This window comes from Alnus glutinosa, chromosome 7 (assembly GCF_958979055.1).
Source record: "Alnus glutinosa chromosome 7, dhAlnGlut1.1, whole genome shotgun sequence".
Lineage (NCBI taxonomy): Eukaryota > Viridiplantae > Streptophyta > Magnoliopsida > Fagales > Betulaceae > Alnus > Alnus glutinosa.
The window spans coordinates 16,057,686-16,076,703 of record NC_084892.1 but is presented as its reverse complement, the minus strand read 5'-3'; the positions used below and the strand labels follow the sequence as shown (position 1 = coordinate 16,076,703).

The 19,018-nt window shown below is 40.2% G+C and overlaps 1 protein-coding gene across 1 annotated transcript; it reads right to left on the bottom strand.

The window, feature by feature from the left end:
- Positions 1–5,156: 5,156 nt before the first annotated feature.
- Positions 5,157–6,070, bottom strand: LOC133873276 (uncharacterized). The gene is made up of 2 exons (XM_062311000.1): positions 5,532–6,070; positions 5,157–5,430 (listed from the first exon to the last, which is right to left on the bottom strand). Exons 1-2 carry the CDS (start codon positions 6,068–6,070, stop codon positions 5,157–5,159), a joined length of 813 nt encoding a protein of 270 aa, XP_062166984.1.
- Positions 6,071–19,018: the final 12,948 nt, after the last annotated feature.

The following is a 19,018-nucleotide window of genomic DNA, read 5'->3' as shown; positions in this document are numbered from 1 at the left end:
TTGATCCAACAGCTTGTTATTAGACAGATTATTAAAAATAATAAAATATGCAAAACCACATGCGCAAACAAATAAATAAAACAGTAAACATAATATTATAGGAAAGTCAACCAGCTTCGTCCTCAGTAAGTATAGAGATACTTACTAGTTTCTGCTCTAAAAGTCTTTCTCTATAACTGCATAATTCCAATCATATAGTAATACTAAATTAGTGAAAAGATGCTACAATATGTTTACTATATTTATCCTTAAAGTATCATTTTAACCGTTTTCCTAATACTTCCGTTTTTGGTTCTCTTAATCAAGATATTGAATGCCATCTTAGGTTATTGAATAATGAAACTAAGACATCCTCTTTTACTAGCCATTAACTCCAACTAGTATGTTGATATATACATAAAACTCCCATTCATACCCATATGTAGCCAAAATAATACTTTCTACACACACACATTAGCCATATACCCATATATACTTACTTACTAAGTTTATACTTTAATATTCTCATTCATGCAGGGAATTCCAGCATACAACACACACACACCTCACTTCACACATTCCTTTTCATTAATCAAAACTCCTATATTTCAGCAACTCATTCCCACACAAAAGTATTAAAGCAAAGCTACTATCTTGTTTGTTTAAAGCTTCATGAGTGTAATTCTTTTAAGAGGAGAAACTACCCATGATCCTAGGGAACAAATAATGAATTTTAGAGAGTAGAAAGGAAGATTTACTTACCAAAATTCGCACCCAACAGGTTGGATAGAAGGAAGGGGTCTAACTCCAAAACAAAGTGCTTGAAATGAGATGGTAGTTGCTGGTTTTTGAGCTAGAATCAGTGGGAGATTTCAGATGCTAATTTCTGGTGTTTTGTTGAGAAACAAGAGGAGATTTAAGGCTTCATTTCTGGCTATAAGTGTTGGCTTTCACAGAAGAATGAGAGAGATTTTCCATGGGAGATTCAGCACCAAAACAGTGAAGGAAAGAGAAGCTTACGTGAGTGGTATGGGGGAGAGCTTAGGCTGGTTTTTGATGTCCCATGCATGCTATATATAATAACTTTGAATGGCTAAGATCAATCCAGCACAAATTCTTCCAATGGTCGGATCTTTGATAGCAAGAGAGAGAAATATCCATGCAAGATCATCTAATATCCAAGATTAGATTTTCTTCCATATCTAGTGTCATAATTAAGTTGTACCACCATATCTAGTTCAATTTCAACCAAACTAAGCTAACTTAGGCTAACTAAATAAGTTTCAATCATTTGGAGCCGTCCATAAGCAATGGGTTCAAAATCAAAGGTAGAAAATCACTTCTCTGCTGTTTACCCATAAGCTGCGTCGCACTGGATAAAATCGCTCGATCGAAACTTAGTCGATCGATCGACATCGACCTATAATCGCTCGATCGACCAGAAAGTCGCTCGATCGATTTCAACTTTACTGATCTATTTCTTTACATGCATAAATACATAATTTTTATTAGACTATATAACAATTCTTAAGCCTTGTACTCATGCACATATCTTAATAACTTAAGTAGGGTGTCTTTCCCGGGTATTACATCCCACCCCTCTTACAAAAATTTCGTCCTCGAAATTTGCAATCATAAAAGACATAATAAAATCTAATAACAGTCAAGAAATAATAATTTCTTTCTTGTTACCTAGTCATCTTCATCGTCAGTGAAGATATCCATGGGTGGCGCCACAGGGATCTCCTCTGCCAGGTCAAAAGGAGCTTCTGCCTCCGGCGGATTTTCGTCTTCAAGGGCAAAATTTTCCATCGGAATATCCCAACCCATCTTATGATGTATCTGAGTCATCCTATCAAGTATTACTTCATTAAGAGCCTGATTATTAAAGTAAGTCTGCTGCAACAACATGAATTCTCCTACGGGGTCGAACACACCTAAAGGAATAGGTCCTAAAGCAAACAATTATGGGGCCGCAGGCTGCTCCAAAGGAATATCTGCAGGTGCCGGTAGGTCCTCTGGAACATCAGAAGGTGCTAACGGAAAACCAGGTGGCATAGGATTCCCTTCTGGATCCATGCCTGAAAGCCAAGACAAATATATAACACAAATGTGTGACATTTAAAAACATAGCAAGTATTTTAATCAAATACCGCAAAGAGTTTTCGAACCTCAAAACAAATGTGGATATTTGTTCCTCATTTCATGTTCAAGTTCCCATGATGCTTCCTCTACGTCGTGATTTCGCCATAGAACCTTAACTAAGGAAATAGTTTTGGTCCTTAGTCGTTGCTCTTGTGATCAAGAATTTGAATTGGCAGTTCTTCGTACTTGAGATTGTCTTGCACTTGTAGAGGCTCGAAGTCTATGATATGGCGCAGATCACGAACATGTCTTCTCAAGGTTGAAACATGAAAGACGTTATGGATTCCAGATAAAGTTGGCGGTAACTCAACTTTGTATGCCACGGGGCCAATCACTTCTTTAACTTCGAAAGGTCCTACAAATCTTGGGCTCAGCTTTCCCCTCTTGCCAAACCTCATTACTCCTTTCATTGGCGAGACCTTTAGATAGACGAGGTCACCCACGTCGAACTCCAATTGACGGCGGTGCTTGTCTGCATAGTTCTTTTGCCGGCTTTGGGCTGTCAGCATCCTTCTTCGAATAACAGAGATCTTGTCCTTCATGTCTTGTATCATTTCCGGCCCGATGAGATATTTTTCACCCACTTCATCCCAATATAGCGGGGATCTACATTTCCGTCCATATAGCGCTTCATATGGTGCCATTCCAATAGTCGCCTGAAAGCTATTGTTGTAGGCAAATTCGACTAAAGGTAGATATTTGATCCACTTACCTTTAAAATTCAACACGCACAATCTCAACATGTCTTCCAAGATCTGAATTGTTCTCTCTGATTGTCCATCGGTCTGAGGATGATAAGCAGTGCTAATGTTTAGCTTAGTTCCCAATGCGTCTTGCAAACATTTCCAAAACCTAGAAGTAAATCGGGAATCTCTGTTAGATACAATAGAGACAGGCACTCCATGTAATCTGACAATGTCTCTAACATACATTTCAGCTAACTTAGGTACCGGATCGGTGATATGAAATGGAATGAAATGAGCGCTTTTGGTAAGCCTATCGATCACAACCCAAATGGAATCTTGGCCACCGGGTGCCTTTGGTAAGCCTACTACAAAATCCATGGCAATCTGATCCCACTTCCATTCCGGAATTCTTAAAGGTTGAAAAGGCCCTGCAGGTCTTTGATGTTCAGCTTTCACTTGTTGGCATACATGACATTAGGCCACGTATTTAGCAATATCTCGCTTCATGCCCTGCCACCAGAATTTCTTCTTCAAATCTTGATACATCTTGGTACTCCCCGGATGAATCGTATATCGCGTTTTGTGGGCTTCATCTAAGATATCTCTTCTCAGTTCTACATCGTTAGGTATGACAATCCTAGTGTCACCCATTCTCAACAAACCGTCATCCGTGAAATAAAATCCAGAAGCGCTGCTGTGATTAGCCTTCCTTACCAATCCTTGCACTTCAAGATCATTCTCCTGGGCCTCTTTGATTCTATCAAAAGTTAGAGGATAAATGACCAAAATTGCCAAGACTGCTTGCTCCTCCGCAACGTTCAGTTGAATCACTTCTAGACGTTGAGCCAGTTGATCTGGGGTGGTGATAGAACTTAAGATTCTACCGCACGACTTCCTGCTTAACGCATCTGCTACAACGTTTGCTTTCCCCGGATGGTACATGATATGGCAATCGTAATCCTTGATTAGCTCAAGCCACCTCCGCTGCCTCATATTTAATTCCTTTTACGTGAAAATGTACCTGAGACTCTTGTGGTCAGTGTAGATCTCCACTGTCTCTTGAAGTAGGTAATGTCTCCAAATCTTCAATGCATAAACGATGGCTGCAAGTTCCAAATCATGCACAGGATAATTTCTCTCGTGGTCCTTCAATTGTCTTGACGCGTAGGCGATCACCTTGCCTTGCTGCATGAGCACGCAACCTAGGCCTTGAAGAGATGCATCGCTAAAGATAACGAATTTCTCTGACTCCTTGGGAAGGGTCAGGACAGGTGCAGATACTAACCTTTGCTTCAGTTCTTGAAAGCATTCCTCACATTCATCGCTCCAGATGAAATGAGCATTCTTCTTCATCAAAGCAGTTAAAGGCCTTGAAAGTTTAGAAAAACCTTCAACAAATCTTCGGTAGTATCCTGCAAACCGTAGAAAACTCCGTATCTCATTTACATTTGATGGTCGCTCCCAATTGGTCACTGCTTCAATCTTTCTTGGGTCAACTGCTACTCCATCTTCCGAAATTACGTGATCAAAGAACAAGACTTCCTTCAGCCAAAACTCACACTTCTTAAGCTTAGCAAAAAGCTTCTTCTCTCTCAAGATGCTCAGCACTGTCCTCAAGTGCTCTTCGTGATCTTTGCTAGTGGTAGAATAAACTAAGATGTCATCTATGAACACCACCACAAACTGGTCAAGGTACTTGTGAAACACTCGATTCATTAAGTCCATGAATACAGAAGGTGCATTAGTCACTCCAAAGGGCATGACTAAGAACTCGTAATGTCCATAATGCGTACGTATTGCCGTCTTTGGAATGTCTGCTTCCTTTACCTTAAGCTGGTGATACCCCGATCGAAGGTCGATCTTGGAGTATACCGTAGCTTCCTTCAATTGGTCGAAGAGATCGTCAATCCTTGGTAACGGATACTTGTTCTTGATTGTCACTCGGTTGAGTTCGCGATAATCAATACACATACGTAGGGATCCATCCTTCTTCCTTACAAACAGAACGGGTGCTCCCCATGGTGAGACGCTAGGGCGAATGAAACCCCGGTCTACCAAGTCTTCGAGTTGCTTCTTCAGCTCCTTCAATTCTGATGGCGCCATACGATATGGTGCTTTATGAATGGGCTGAGTTCCTGGCATCAGATTGATAGAGAACTCAATTTCTCGATCAAGTGGCAACCCAGTTGAGATCTCGGCAAAAACGTCTGGATATTCGCACACTACAGGTATATCTTCCAGCTTACGTTCTCCTTCCGACTCAGCCCTGGCATAGGCTAAAAATGCTTGTGCACCACAGCTAATGCTTCGCCTTGCTTGAATAGCAGAAAGAAGAGGTGGAGTGGCTCATACTCGAGATCCACAAAATTTGAATTCCTCTTCGCTTGGAGAGCGAAAGACAACTTCTTTCTTTCTACAGTCGATATTGGCATAGTGCTTTGACAACCAGTCCATTCCTAGAATTACATCAAAACCTAACATTTGAAATACAGCTAGGTTTGCCGGTAGAACTCTATCTCTTATGACGATAGGGCAGTTCTCAATGGATTTCATACAAGTAACTATATTCCCAGTAGGTGTGGATACAGTTATGTTTTGGTTCAAGGGTCGAGGAGTCATGCTACACAATTTAATGTATGTAGATGATATGAAGGAATGCGTTGCACCTGAATCAAAAAGAGTACTCGCTACTTTACCAAATAGAGGAATGGTACCTGTTACCACATCCGCACCTCTTCGTCACCTTCGACTCCTTCTTCTCCTCCGGGCATAAGAGAATACACCCGCGCTTGAGTTCCGCTTCCTTGAAGTTTCGCTCCTCCCGCAGTATTCATAGGACAGTCCTTCAGAAAATGCCCAGGCTTACCACATCTAAAACATGTGGATGCTCCTTGCTTACAATCCCCTATGTGCATCCTTGCGCATTTGCTGCAGACGGCCTTCCGATTCGAAAAATTCTTTCCCAGGGTAGGCTTGGAGCCACTTCCAACAGCCTGCCTCTTGATGGGGCGCGTCATCGGTTGTTTCGAACATTTCTTCAATTCATACGCAGCTGCTGATTCTCGTATTCCTCTTTCAGCTAGGGACGCCACTTCTACCAATCTGGCGTATTCCTTTATTTCCAGACAAATCACCCTTTCTCTGATGCGAGGGTTGAGGCCATTCTCGAATCGTTTTGCTTTCCTTTCTTCGTCAGGGATAAGATTGGCTGCAAACCGAGCTAGCTCCATGAATCTGGCGGAGTATTGCTCTACAGTCATGTCACCTTGGACTAGATTCTGGAATTCTACCACGCGTAGTTGCCTCTGAGATCGAGGGAAAAACCGTCAATTGTACTCCTCCTTAAACATCTCCCAAGTAATTATTGTTCCTCCCCCAAGCAGCACCTTCCTTGCAGTCCACCATCTCTTAGCTTCGCCCGTCAACTGCAGTACAATGTACTGAACCTTCTGCTCGTCTGTGCAACCGAGGGTGGCATACAGTACATTTATATCTGTGAGCCAAGCCTCTGCAACATTCGGCCCTTCCGTTCCTTCAAAAGTTCGGAAGTGATAGCTAGCAAAATCGCGAAATGAACAACCCACGGGTTCGGCTCGTTCATTGGGTCGCGAAATTCGTGATATCACTTCGGCCAGTTGCCTAGTGGTGTCAGCTATAAGTTGTACTAAAGCTGGGTGTATGCCATCATTGAATGGTGGCGGTGGAGGTGGGGGTGGCAGATCCTCCTCACCATTTTCTTCAGGACGGGGGACACGATTAGAGTCATAGAGGGGACGGCGTCTAGGAGGCATGATTCTGTGTTTTAAAGGAACAGTTATTCCACATTTGTTGGATACTAACATTCCTTTAAGCGACTATACAATGTTTAAAACCAAATAATAAACTAACAACCTAACTATTTAACAATTAGCCACTGACAAAGATTTCAAAAACAAATCATGTTATAAATAATTGCAGCACTCAAAGTTACTCAAATAAACAATGATCGTAAACCACAAAATTCTAAGTGCACATATACGTCTATCTATTGAAGCGAGTTATTTTATTCTTATCTAACACATGAAATTCAAATTAATATCTAGCATATACATATATATATATATATATATACAAGCAAAAATACTTTTATGTCCCTATAGCTCTGTGCGTCTAGATCATATGCTAAGGTCAAACCTAAGGTCCTCAGAGCAAACCGCTCTGAAACCAAAATGTACGCCCCGCTTTTACAAAAAGCGTAAGTGAAAATTTTTCGAATTTCCACAAGACATTACTAACTTATCAGAGGTAATTAATGGCAACGGAATAAATGTAATATAAATTGGGAATAGGTTGACACCTCAGAGCTACTACTGAAATACCTCAAATATATAATAAGCCAGTCAGCATAATTATACAAACAGTAATACCAGTCATGCCTCACCGGGCTAGATAATTATACAAGTCCAATATCTACATATAACTGGAGAATTATAAGTACTGTCTTAAGTTAGGCTAATGAACTACAATAGGGTAGTCCCAAAAGGTAGGCTATCCAGCCTTACAAAAACTGAACTAGGAACCATCTATGTGTCGGGATAGTCCTGATAATCCTCTTCTTCTTCATAGCCTAAACCATTACAAATACCATACAAAGAGAAGAAAACAACATAACACTAAAGTGAGTCCGCTGTTTCCAATAATAATATGAGTGCTGATTTATTTAATTAATGCAACACAATGCAATGGCCATATAATCACATGTATATACAAAATATAATCTATGATCGCGAATCATAGACATAAAGTGAACATAAACGTAATCATAAGGCAATGACAGTTTTAAGTGTAGAGTTTTAGGTATTTCCCTTTTTCCACTACTCTGTTGGCATTGGCACGGTTAGCGTGTTATTTGAAACCTTGGTTTCCTCACTTAACTTTTAATTATAATCTTTGGGAGCCTTGGCTCCTGGAAACCTTGGTTTCCCTGGTGACCTTGGTACACCAGTTTTTGTATTTATTATTCTTTTCAGGTACCTCCTCATTCACTAAAAACCTTGGAACTCATGCGAAGCCTCGCGTACCCACTGTGGATCTTGATCCAACAGCTTGTTATTAGACAGATTATTAAAAATAATAAAATATGCAAAACCACATGCGCAAACAAATAAATAAAACAGTAAACATAATATTATAGGAAAGTCAACCAGCTTCGTCCTCAGTAAGTATAGAGATACTTGCTAGTTTCTGCTCTAAAAGTCTTTCTCTATAAATGCATAATTCCAATCATATAGTAATACTAAATTAGTGAAAAGATGCTACAATATGTTTACTATATTTATCCTTAAAGTATCATTTTAACCGTTGTCCTAACACTTCCGTTTTTGGTTCTCTTAATCAAGATATTGAATGCCATCTTAGGTTATTGAATAATGAAACTAAGACATCCTCTTTTACTAGCCATTAACTCCAACTAGTATGTTGATATATACATATAACTCCCATTCATACCCATATGTAGCCAAAATAATACTTTCTACACACACACATTAGCCATATTCCCATATATACTTACTTACTAAGTTTATACTTTAATATTCTCGTTCATGCAGGGAATTCCAGCATACAACACACACACCCCTTCACTTCACACATTCCTTTTCATTAATCAAAACTCCTATATTTCAGCAACTCATTCTCACATAAAAGTATTAAAGCAAAGCTACTATCTTGTTTGTTTAAAGCTTCATGAGTGTAATTCTTTTAAGAGGAGAAACTACCCATGATCCTAGGGAACAAATAATGAATTTTAGAGAGTAGAAAGGAAGATTTACTTACCAAAATTCACACCCAACAGGTTGGATAGAAGGAAGGGTCTAACTCCAAAACAAAGTGCTTGAAATGAGATGGTAGTTGCTGGTTTTTGAGCTAGAATCAGAGGGAGATTTCAGATGCTGATTTCTGATGTTTTGTTGAGAAACAAGAGGAGATTTAAGGCTTCATTTCTGGCTATAAGTGCTGGCTTTCACAGAAGAATGAGAGAGATTTTCCATGGGAGATTCAGCACCAAAACAGTGAAGGAAAGAGGAGCTTACGTGAGTGGTATGGGGAGAGCTTAGGCTGGTTTTTGATGTCCCATGCATGCTATATATAATAACTTCGAATGGCTAAGATCAATCCAGCACAAATTCTTCCAATGGTCGGATCTTTGACAGCAAGAGAGAGAAATATCCATGCAAGATCATCTAATATCCAAGATTAGATTTTCTTCCATATCTAGTGTCATGATTAAGTTGTACCACCATATCTAGTTCAATTTCAACCAAACTAAGCTAACTTAGGCTAACTAAATAAGTTTCAATCATTTGGAGCCGTCCATAAGCAATGGGTTCAAAATCAAAGGTAGAAAATCACTTCTCTGCTGTTTACCCATAAGCTGCGTCGCACTGGATAAAATCGCTCGATCGAAACTTAGTCGATCGATCGACATCGACCTATAATCGCTAGATCGACCAGAAAGTCGCTCGATCGATTTCAACTTTACTGATCTATTTCTTTACATGCATAAATACATAATTTTTATTAGACTATATAACAATTCTTAAGCCTTGTACTCATGCACATATCTTAATAACTTAAGTAGGGTGTCTTTCCCGGGTATTACATGGACCAAGGGGGAAGAACGTCCAGACGATTGAACTTCAACACGCAATTTCCATATCTACTATGAGCGCGTCCGGACCATGAGAGGCAGACGTCCGGACAGTTGACGTCAAATCGGCAATTTTCTTAACTGATGAGCGCGCGTCTAGACCAATGCTGACTGACGTCCAGACGGTGATTTTTGAATTGCAATTCTTGCCTTATTTATGAGCGCGTCCGGACGGTGTATCAATCTTCCCATATTCTGAACTTGGAAAGAATCTGAAGCTAGTCGATCACTGTTGGGCGTCCGGACGTGCTGTTGAAACGTCTGGACAGATGCTAGCTGGATAGAAGCTTCTCGATACAATGGATGGTCCGGACGGAAAGATATGTCGTCCGGAAGGATGATGCTGGTCTGTCTGGAGTCCGGATGGGATGACACGTCGTCCAGACGGATGGAACAGTGGACAGATGGGCGTCCGGATGAGATGACACTTCGTCCGGACGGCTGACAGGGAATCTGAAATCTTCTATCTTTTTCGCAGTGCAGAGTCTTCTGAAAATGCTCTGATAAGTGGAATCCCTGTTTACAGCATCTTTACACATAAGTGATTTTGTCCAAACACAGAATGAGGCCAAAATACTAACAAACTCCCCCTTTGGCCATTCTGGGACAAAAATCACTTGACCGGTTTGGAAATACATTCCCGGTCCAAAAATACTCCCCATTTTTGTCACAAAGGGACAAAGGGTAAACCAGAGTAATAAAAACCAACTGCAATAGAAATTACTCCCCCTAACGGTCTCAAAATGACCTGGGAAACAGAGCAATATAAGTCAAACAGTTTTACAGACAAGAGGAAGGAAAAACATCAAGCTGAATGGAAGAAAAAAGAGCAGCATGGATAGGTCCTTCAGAAGTATAAGAGCATGTGCATGTATCCCTGTCTTGAGAAATTAGTCACAAAGCATGTCAAAATTATTCAAACAAACAGTTGATAGACAAGAATAAGATAGGCACAGATTCCCTTGTAACTCGAGTACGGAAAGTAGCACTATTTGCTCATGCAATGTGTGGGTGTGCGAAGACCTTTACCCATAAGGTATGACTTTCAATATTTTGACCAATAACAACCAGATTTTCTTAGACAGGAGAGAAAATAAATGGAAGATAAGCCAAAATTCAAACCTTACTAGGGCCTAGCCACCCTCATCTGATACACTCCCCCTGAGATGCAGCACCTAAGTGATTTACTTGCACCATGAAGGACAACGTAAATATTTTACTTGCACGTAGAGGGCAAGGCATAAAGCATGAAAAACTGAATTGACTTCTAAAGATAAACAACAAGTGTGTGCACAAAGTGTCAACAAAAATAAGCACAGTGGAAAGTAAATGACACAATGATTTTAGTTGACGAAGTGGAAACTCAGTTAAGAGAAAAACCACTCCGGGGCAGCCAAACCCAGGAATTCTACTATTAAGAAGACATAGCTAGATACAAGACAGTAACACTCACATATTCCCGATGTAGTGGTCGTATCTTGATCTCTGACGTGTAACCCAACAAGAACGCTTCCCAACCAGGTTCTCCTACCTGAAGGGGTCTTCAATGGAACTCCTTACCTTAGAGCCGACCTCTAAGATAGACTTCAGTTGTAGCACAGCAACAGCACACTTGAAAAAGGGCTTCAGAGGAAATATCACGTCTCTGAGCAGTTGTGGAATTCAATACCGAATTCTTGCAGTTCTTAGTGCCCAGGGGCCTCTATTTATAGACTGGGAGCTCAAATGAGCGTCAGGTAAAATATACCTGGGCACCATCTGGACGGTGGACATGGGCTGTCCGGACAGACGACTGTGCGACAAGATTTTTTGAAAAATTCGCGAGGAAATCTTTCATGTTTAAGGGCATCATCCGGACGGTCGCACGTCCGCTGCAAGTAATTTCCATATAAGGCTCTCGAGCGTCCAGACCATGGGGGATGAGCGTCCAGACGGCTATTCTTCAACACGCAATTTCCATATCGGTAATGCACGCGTCCAGACCATGATAGGCAGTCGTCCGGACGGTTGAAGTCGAATCGGCAATTTCCTTCTTTGATGCACGCGCATCCGGACCATAGCTGTCAGACTTCCGGAAAGTCATATTTGAATTGCGATTCTTGCCTTAAGGAGACGCTCGTCCGGACGGGATACCGCATCGTCCGGACGGTTGATTTGATCTTCCCTTTCTTGGAACTTGGAAAGAAATCAGAAACTGATCGAGTACTGGGAGGCGTCCAAACGTGATACTGAAACGTCCGGACGTATGCAAGCTAGCACAGAAACTTCTCGATACAGTATGGGGTCCGGACGGAATGAACACTTCGTCCGGACGGATGATGCTGGTCTGTCTAGCGTCCGGACAAGATGACACGTCGTCGGGACGGATGGAACAGTGGATAGATGGGCGTCCGGACGGGATGGCTCGATCGTCCGGACGGCTAGCAGGGAACTTGGATTCTTCTGACTTGCAGACTCTGAATAGTGGAATCCCTATTTACAGCATCTTTACACTTAAGTGATTTTGTCCAAACACAGAATGAGGCCAAAATACTAACAAAGCAAATGTAGCACATAAGCAGTGAATATATACTTTAAAGCATAGATTTCATACGATTAACTACTTGTTTCTTATGGTGCTGCAAACTATAGGGAATGCCAGAGTTTATAGGTGCTAGGTTCAACTAGCATGTGGTCAATTTGGTCATTTTATCAAAAACTTCTTCTCTTATCCAGAATTTCTAGAAACAAAAAGGTCAGAGAAGGAAAGATGTACCTTATAGGAGAGTCGTAGATAGTGCACATTTTTCATCGCATGAGGAAAAGAAGCTATCAATCAAAACAAGTGAACAGGAAACCTTTGCATATGTCAGATTTGTGTTCTCAACCATATGTAAGAATAATTCATCCATGCATAGTGAACTAATAAACCAAGTAAAATGCATGAGAGAGCTGACATACCTTAGAAAGGACCAACCTGCTACAACCTCCCATTTTTTTTTTGACAACATGCTGGCAAATGACAAGAAGCTTATCCCAGCATAAAACATCATGTCTAGGACATAGCACACACACCAATGGCTTTTCAAAGGAACTCAAACCTGCTACCATCTAGAGGTTTGGTAAGAATGTCAGCCAATTGGTTTTCAGTGGGGATGAATGAGAGTGAGACTACCTCGAATTCCACAAGATCATGTAAGAAGTGATGCCTGATGTCGATGTGGTTGGTCCGAGAATGCTGATCGGGGTTCTTGGAAATATTGATAGCACTAGTATTATCACAGTTGATAATCATAGTATCTTGAGAGAATCCGTAGTCCCCCAGCAATGTCTTCATCCACAATAATTGGGTACAACAGCTACCCGCAGCAATATACTCAACCTCAGCAATGGAGAGAGATATGGAGGCTTGTTTCTTGCTCATCCATGCTACAAGATTGTTCCCCACATAGAAACATCCTCCCGAGGTGCTCTTTCAATCATCACCATTTCCAGCCCAATCTGCATCAGAGTATCCTGCAACAACGAGGTTTGTTTCTCTAGAATACCAAATGCCATAAGAAAGGATATCATTTACATACCTAATGATACGCTTTACTACAGTGAGGTGAGATTCCTTACGATTGGCCTGAAAACGAGCACTTACTCCCACTCTGAAAGCAATGTCAGGTCGGCTGGCTATAAGAGATACAGGAGACTCCCTATCATACTTCTGTAAAGGGATATATCAACATATTTGCCTGCAAGGTCACTACTAATCTTGACACTGGTACTCATGGGAGTACGGGCATGAATCTTCCCATCCAAACCAAACCGCTTGACTAGATCTTTAGCATATTTTGACTAAGAGATGAAAATGCCTTCAGTAGTTTGCTTGACTTGAAGGCCAAGAAAGTAGTTCAGCTCTCCAATCATGCTCATCTCAAATTCCTGCTTCATTTCTTCAGAGAACTTATGGGCAAGAGAATCTAAGGTAGCTCCAAAAATGATGTCATCAACATAGATTTGAGCAATAAGTTTGTGACTACCTTGATTTCTGATAAATAGAGTTCGATCAGCTTATCCCTGGGTAAATCCCTTAGTCAAGAGATAAGTAGTTAGACGCTCATACCATGCTCGAGGAGCCTGCTTGAGCCCATATAGACCCTTTTTCAGCTTGTACACATGGTGGGGATGATGAGGATCTTGAAAGCCCTTTGGTTGTTCTACATAGACTTCTTCTTGAAGAACACCGTTTAGAAATGCACTTTTAACGTCCATGTGATATAACTTGAAACCCAGATGACAAGCAATAGAGGGGAGAATTCTGATGGATTCTAACCTAGCAACCGGGGCAAAAGTTTTATCAAAGTCGACTCCCTCTATTTGAGTATATCCCTGTGCAACAAGACGGGCTTTATTTCGAACCACAGTACCATGCTCATCTGTTTTATTCTAGAATATCCACTTGGTACCAATAATATTCTGTTCTGCAGGACGAGGAACCAAGGTCCAGACATCATTTCTGGTGAATTGATGGAGCTCATCATGCATTGCAGATACCCATCCTTCATCCTGTAAGGCTTCATCAACTTTCTTGGGTTCTGTCTGAGCAAGGTAGCAGCTGTAGGAGACTTGATTGGCTACTTCACTGGTAGGCTGAATGACTCTACTTCTGAGCCTACGTCCTTCATCTATGGTCCCCAGAAGCTGCTGAGGAGGATGATTGTGCTTCACCTATGATCGCTTAGGAGGATTAGCAGGAGTATCCTCATCTTCGGAAGTAGTAGGAGTGGTATCCGAATTCGTGGGGGAAGAGGGAGACTCATCTGGAGACACGTTTGGAGAGGTATTAATAATATCAATTGGAGCTGCTGAAGAGTCAGCTGAATCAAGTTGATTTTCCTCCCTACTGATTGGTCTCTGAATTTCTTCATCATCAATGACTACATTTATAGATTCCATCACAGTCTCTGTTCTTTTATTGAATACCCTATAAGCATGACTGTTTGTGGCATATCCCAAGAATATACCTTCATCACTCTTGGTATCAAACTTCCCCAGATTCTCCCTGTCACGAAGTATATAACATTTACTTCCAAAAGTTCTGAAGTACTTTACCGTGGGTTTTTTACCTCGCCAAAACTCATAGGGAGTCTTGTTTGTCTCAGGCCTCAAGTAGACCCTGATGATGATATGACAAGTAGTGTTTACAGGTTCCCCCCAGAAGTGTTGAGCAAGATTCTTTGAGTGGATCATCTCACGAGCCATCTCCTGAATTACTCTGTTCTTTAGTTCAACAACTCCATTCTGCTGAGGAGTGATAGGTGAAGAAAATTTCTGCTTGATTCCATACGAGAGACAGAATTCTTCGAACTTGGAATTTTCAAATTCTCTTCCATGATCACTGGGGATTCTCATAATCTGGCAATTTTGCTCAACCTGAATCTTCTTGAATAAGTGTTGAGCTGTATCAAAAGCATCAGATTTTTCCCGAATAGGAGTAGCCCAAGTATAACGAGAGAAGTCATCTACAATAACCAAAATATACTTTTTCCCTCCTAGACTAGCAGTTCTAGTGGGACCCATGAGATCCATGTGTAGTAATTCTAAGTTTCTGGAAGTTTGAATACCTGAGGTCTTCTTATGGGCTGCACAGTCAGTTTCCCTAGTTGACAAGAACCACAGATTCCCTTTCCAGTCTTCTCCATTTTGGGCAAACCTTTAACCACATCTTTGCCTGCAATTTTCAACATATCTGAGAAATTTAGATGCCCTAACCTTTGGTGCCACAGCTCACTGTCATCTATGGTTGCCTTGTTGCAGAAAATCTGAGGATCTGTAGTCAAACCAGAAAGACCATAGCAATTATCAGCATTTCTTTCTCCTCCCATGAGCCATTTGCCACTGCTGTCAAATATATTACACTCCTTTTGGAGAATTGCACCACCAGATCATTATCACAAAACTGGCTGATCCTGAGGAGATTCTCCATGAGCCCCTCCACATATAAAGCTTCCTGAGATGTTCCGAGGCCTGGAATGTTGATGATCCCTTTTCCAATGACTTTGGATTGGCTCCCAACTACATAGGTGATCCGTCCACCTTTTCCCATCTGAACTTCTTTTAGTAAAGTCTTATCACCTATCATGTGTTTAGAACAGCCACTATCCAAATACCACAAACAAGTATCAAGAATTTTTAGTGCAGTATGAGAAACTAAACACAGATTGTCTTCCTTTTTAATCCAGACTTGTTTGGAAGCTTTTTGATTATTAACCAGGACAGATCTTCGCTCATTAGGGGTGAGGTATGCTAACTTCTCACTAATGAGTTTAACTTGATCACTTAGCATTTTGACTTGCTCTACAAAACCTGGTTCATCTTTTCTAGGGACAAGGGTTTTGTTCCAAGGTTTCTGAGACCTAAGTTGAAAACAATCTGGACGAATATGACCAATAATACCACAGTGATTACATGTAGGTACAGATTGATTTTCCCTTTTAACCTTACAAGCAGATTGAGTATGACTATGAGACATGATAGGCTTAACAAACATGGTTCTATGAATAGACATATCATGAGAAACAGAAGCAACTTTATCCATACTCAAATTAGGCATAATAGAAGTCAAAAATAGCACTCAAGAAATTAATCTTCTCAGAGTGTACCAAGCTCTGATACCAATTGAAAATCGAAATTGACTTCTAAAATAAGAGAAGTGTGTGTAAAGTGTGCAACAAAAATAACAATGCGGAAAGTAAACAACACATAGATTTTTGTTGACGAAGTGGAAACTCAATCAAGAGAAAAACCACTCCGGGGCAGCCAAACCCAGGAATTCCACTATTCAGAAGACAAAGCTAGATAAAAGATAGTAACACTCACATTAACCCGATGTAGTGGTCATACCTTGCTCTCTGACGTGTAACCCAACACGAACGCTTCCCAACTAGGTCTCCTACCTGAAAGGGGTCTTCAATGGAATCCTTTACCTTAGGGCCAACCCCTAAGATAGACTTCAGATGTAGCGCAGCACACTTGAAACGGCTTCAGAGGGATCTTGAACTTCTCTGAGCTCTTGTGGAATTCAATACCGAATTCTTACAGTTCTCAATGCCCAAAGGCCTCTATTTATAGGCTGAGGTGCAGAATGGGCGACTGCTATAATATGTACAGACTCCGTCCGGACGGTGAACCTGAGCCGTCCAGACGGACAACTGTGGGACAGGATTTTCTGAAAATTTCTGTAACGCCCGGGAAATTCAAGCTCTTAAGAAACCCTTGATATTGTTGAGGAAACAATATTCGAGAGATTTCAACTCTTAAAGAAATCATTGATATTGTTGAGGAAACAATATCCACATGTTTTTACAAGCAAATCTATAGTTGTTTTGACAACTTAAAGATCAAACCCTAAAAACCCTTGAAAACTCAAAAGTTACATTTAAGCTTTAAACTTTGATTGAACCGAAAACCAGTCAAACAAACTCAGATTTAGATAAATCAAAGACTGTTATACTTACAAAAGAAAGATCTATCATATGGCAAAAGTTAGTAAAAAAGTCCACCAGTTGACTTTTTGACCCGAGCCTAAATAACCCAACTGTTGATATTAAAACGAAAAACTGTCGAAGAAAAATATCTCCATGCTTCTAGAAACATTTATGTATAAAATACAAAACGTATTAATGAAGGAAGACTTTCATAAAGAGTAATTATGACAAGAAAAGAAAAAAATCAATAAAGCATGTGTGAACGTGGAAAGTGGTTGAAAGGTATAAGACAGAAACTTTGACTAGACCGGAACTCAGTCAAAACGAACTCAAAATGGGACGAACCAAAAAGAGAAAATATTTGTCATGAAGTCCTCTATCAACCCTCAATATTTCACGTCAATCGGAGTAGGTTTGACCATCGAAATAATTCTCGGAGTAGGCTGCCCTCTAGTTGGACGAAAATTCTAAATTCCAAATTTACAAGACATTATCCAATAGCTAATTATTTTATTACATTTTGGACCTAAATACCCCTACCTTCCTCCTATAAATAAGCATGCAAGGCTCCTTGTTTTCCACACAAATCCTAGACAACTTCCTTGAAAGCTTTGTGCTTTGGTTTTCTCTCCCTTTTTCTCTCCTTCTACCACACAACCACTTTGGTGTTCTTGAAGTTATTTTTCTCTCCAAATCAAATTGGTGAGTAAATCTTGACACCTCTTCCTTACTATTTGATATCATTTATTGCGTTACTACGGAGTGGTTTAATCCCCCGTATTTATTTTATCATTTATTGCGTTACTACGGAGTGGTTTAATCCCCCGTATTTATTTTATCATTTATTGCGTTACTACGGAGTGGTTTAAACCCCCGTATTTATTTTATCATTTATTGTGTTACTACGGAGTGATTTAATCCCCCGTATTTATTTTATCATTTATTGCGTTACTACGGAGTGGTTTAATCCCCCGTATTTATTTTATCATTTATTGCGTTACTACGGAGTGGTTTAAACCCCCGTATTTATTTTATCATTTATTGCGTTACTACGAAGTGGTTTAATCCCCCGTATTTATTTTATAAATTTATTGTATTCCTACAAAGTGGCTATGCCGCTAATTTCCCCATCCCTTTACATAAAAATATTATCCTGTTAGGATTCATGCTTAAGTGTTATATTACCAAGAGCATTATGCTGTGTTTTAGTGCTTAAACATGAAACGTTGTAATATTTTCTCATGAATTGTTGTAGGATTCGTGTTGAAGTAATTACCTTTTAATTGATAACTAAAAACGATGAGTAAAGTGATATACACATTTTTTAATATTGGAAAAAGGACTGATGTATATATCATCTTCTTTGTATAATTGTTACAGAAAAGGAGCTAAGAAACTACACCAAGGAGAGTAAGTATGGATGTACTTACTGAGGAATGATTCTATGTTTCATTAGGACTGTGTGGTGTGTGTTTATTGCATGTGGTTGTTCATGCATTGCATGTTGTGTCCAATTAATATAACGGCTGATGAGATAGCCATCAACAAGCTGATGTAGTAGCAAGTGGAAGAAAGGCTAGTCAGTGGATCCAAGGGGTTCAGAGTGACCCCGGGGTGTCCGAAGTACTAATATATAACTAATGTTGGGACCGGTAGGATTCCAGTGCAAACAGGTAAGACTTTAAGTGTGAGGCAAAGGACGTGAACGGGTTCAGATAACCTAGAACGAGAGGTCTGAAGTAAGATGATCCTAAAACACAAACTAAATAGTTACTACGATGCATATTCATACAACCCTTACATTTGCATTCTATATGAACTGTTATTAGATTGATGGTAACGTAGATATGAAAATAGATGACTCACTTGTTTGTCTATGCAAATATGATAACGCCATATTTGCATAGTTACTGATGCAGATCTGGAGAATGAAGGCATGGACCCATATGCCAGTTTCGATGGTTTTTGAAACCATCAACGAACTATCATGTGCTAACTTAGAAATTACTAGTTGCACTTATATGTGTTTTGTTTTATGGCATGTAAATATTTATAACAATGTCATG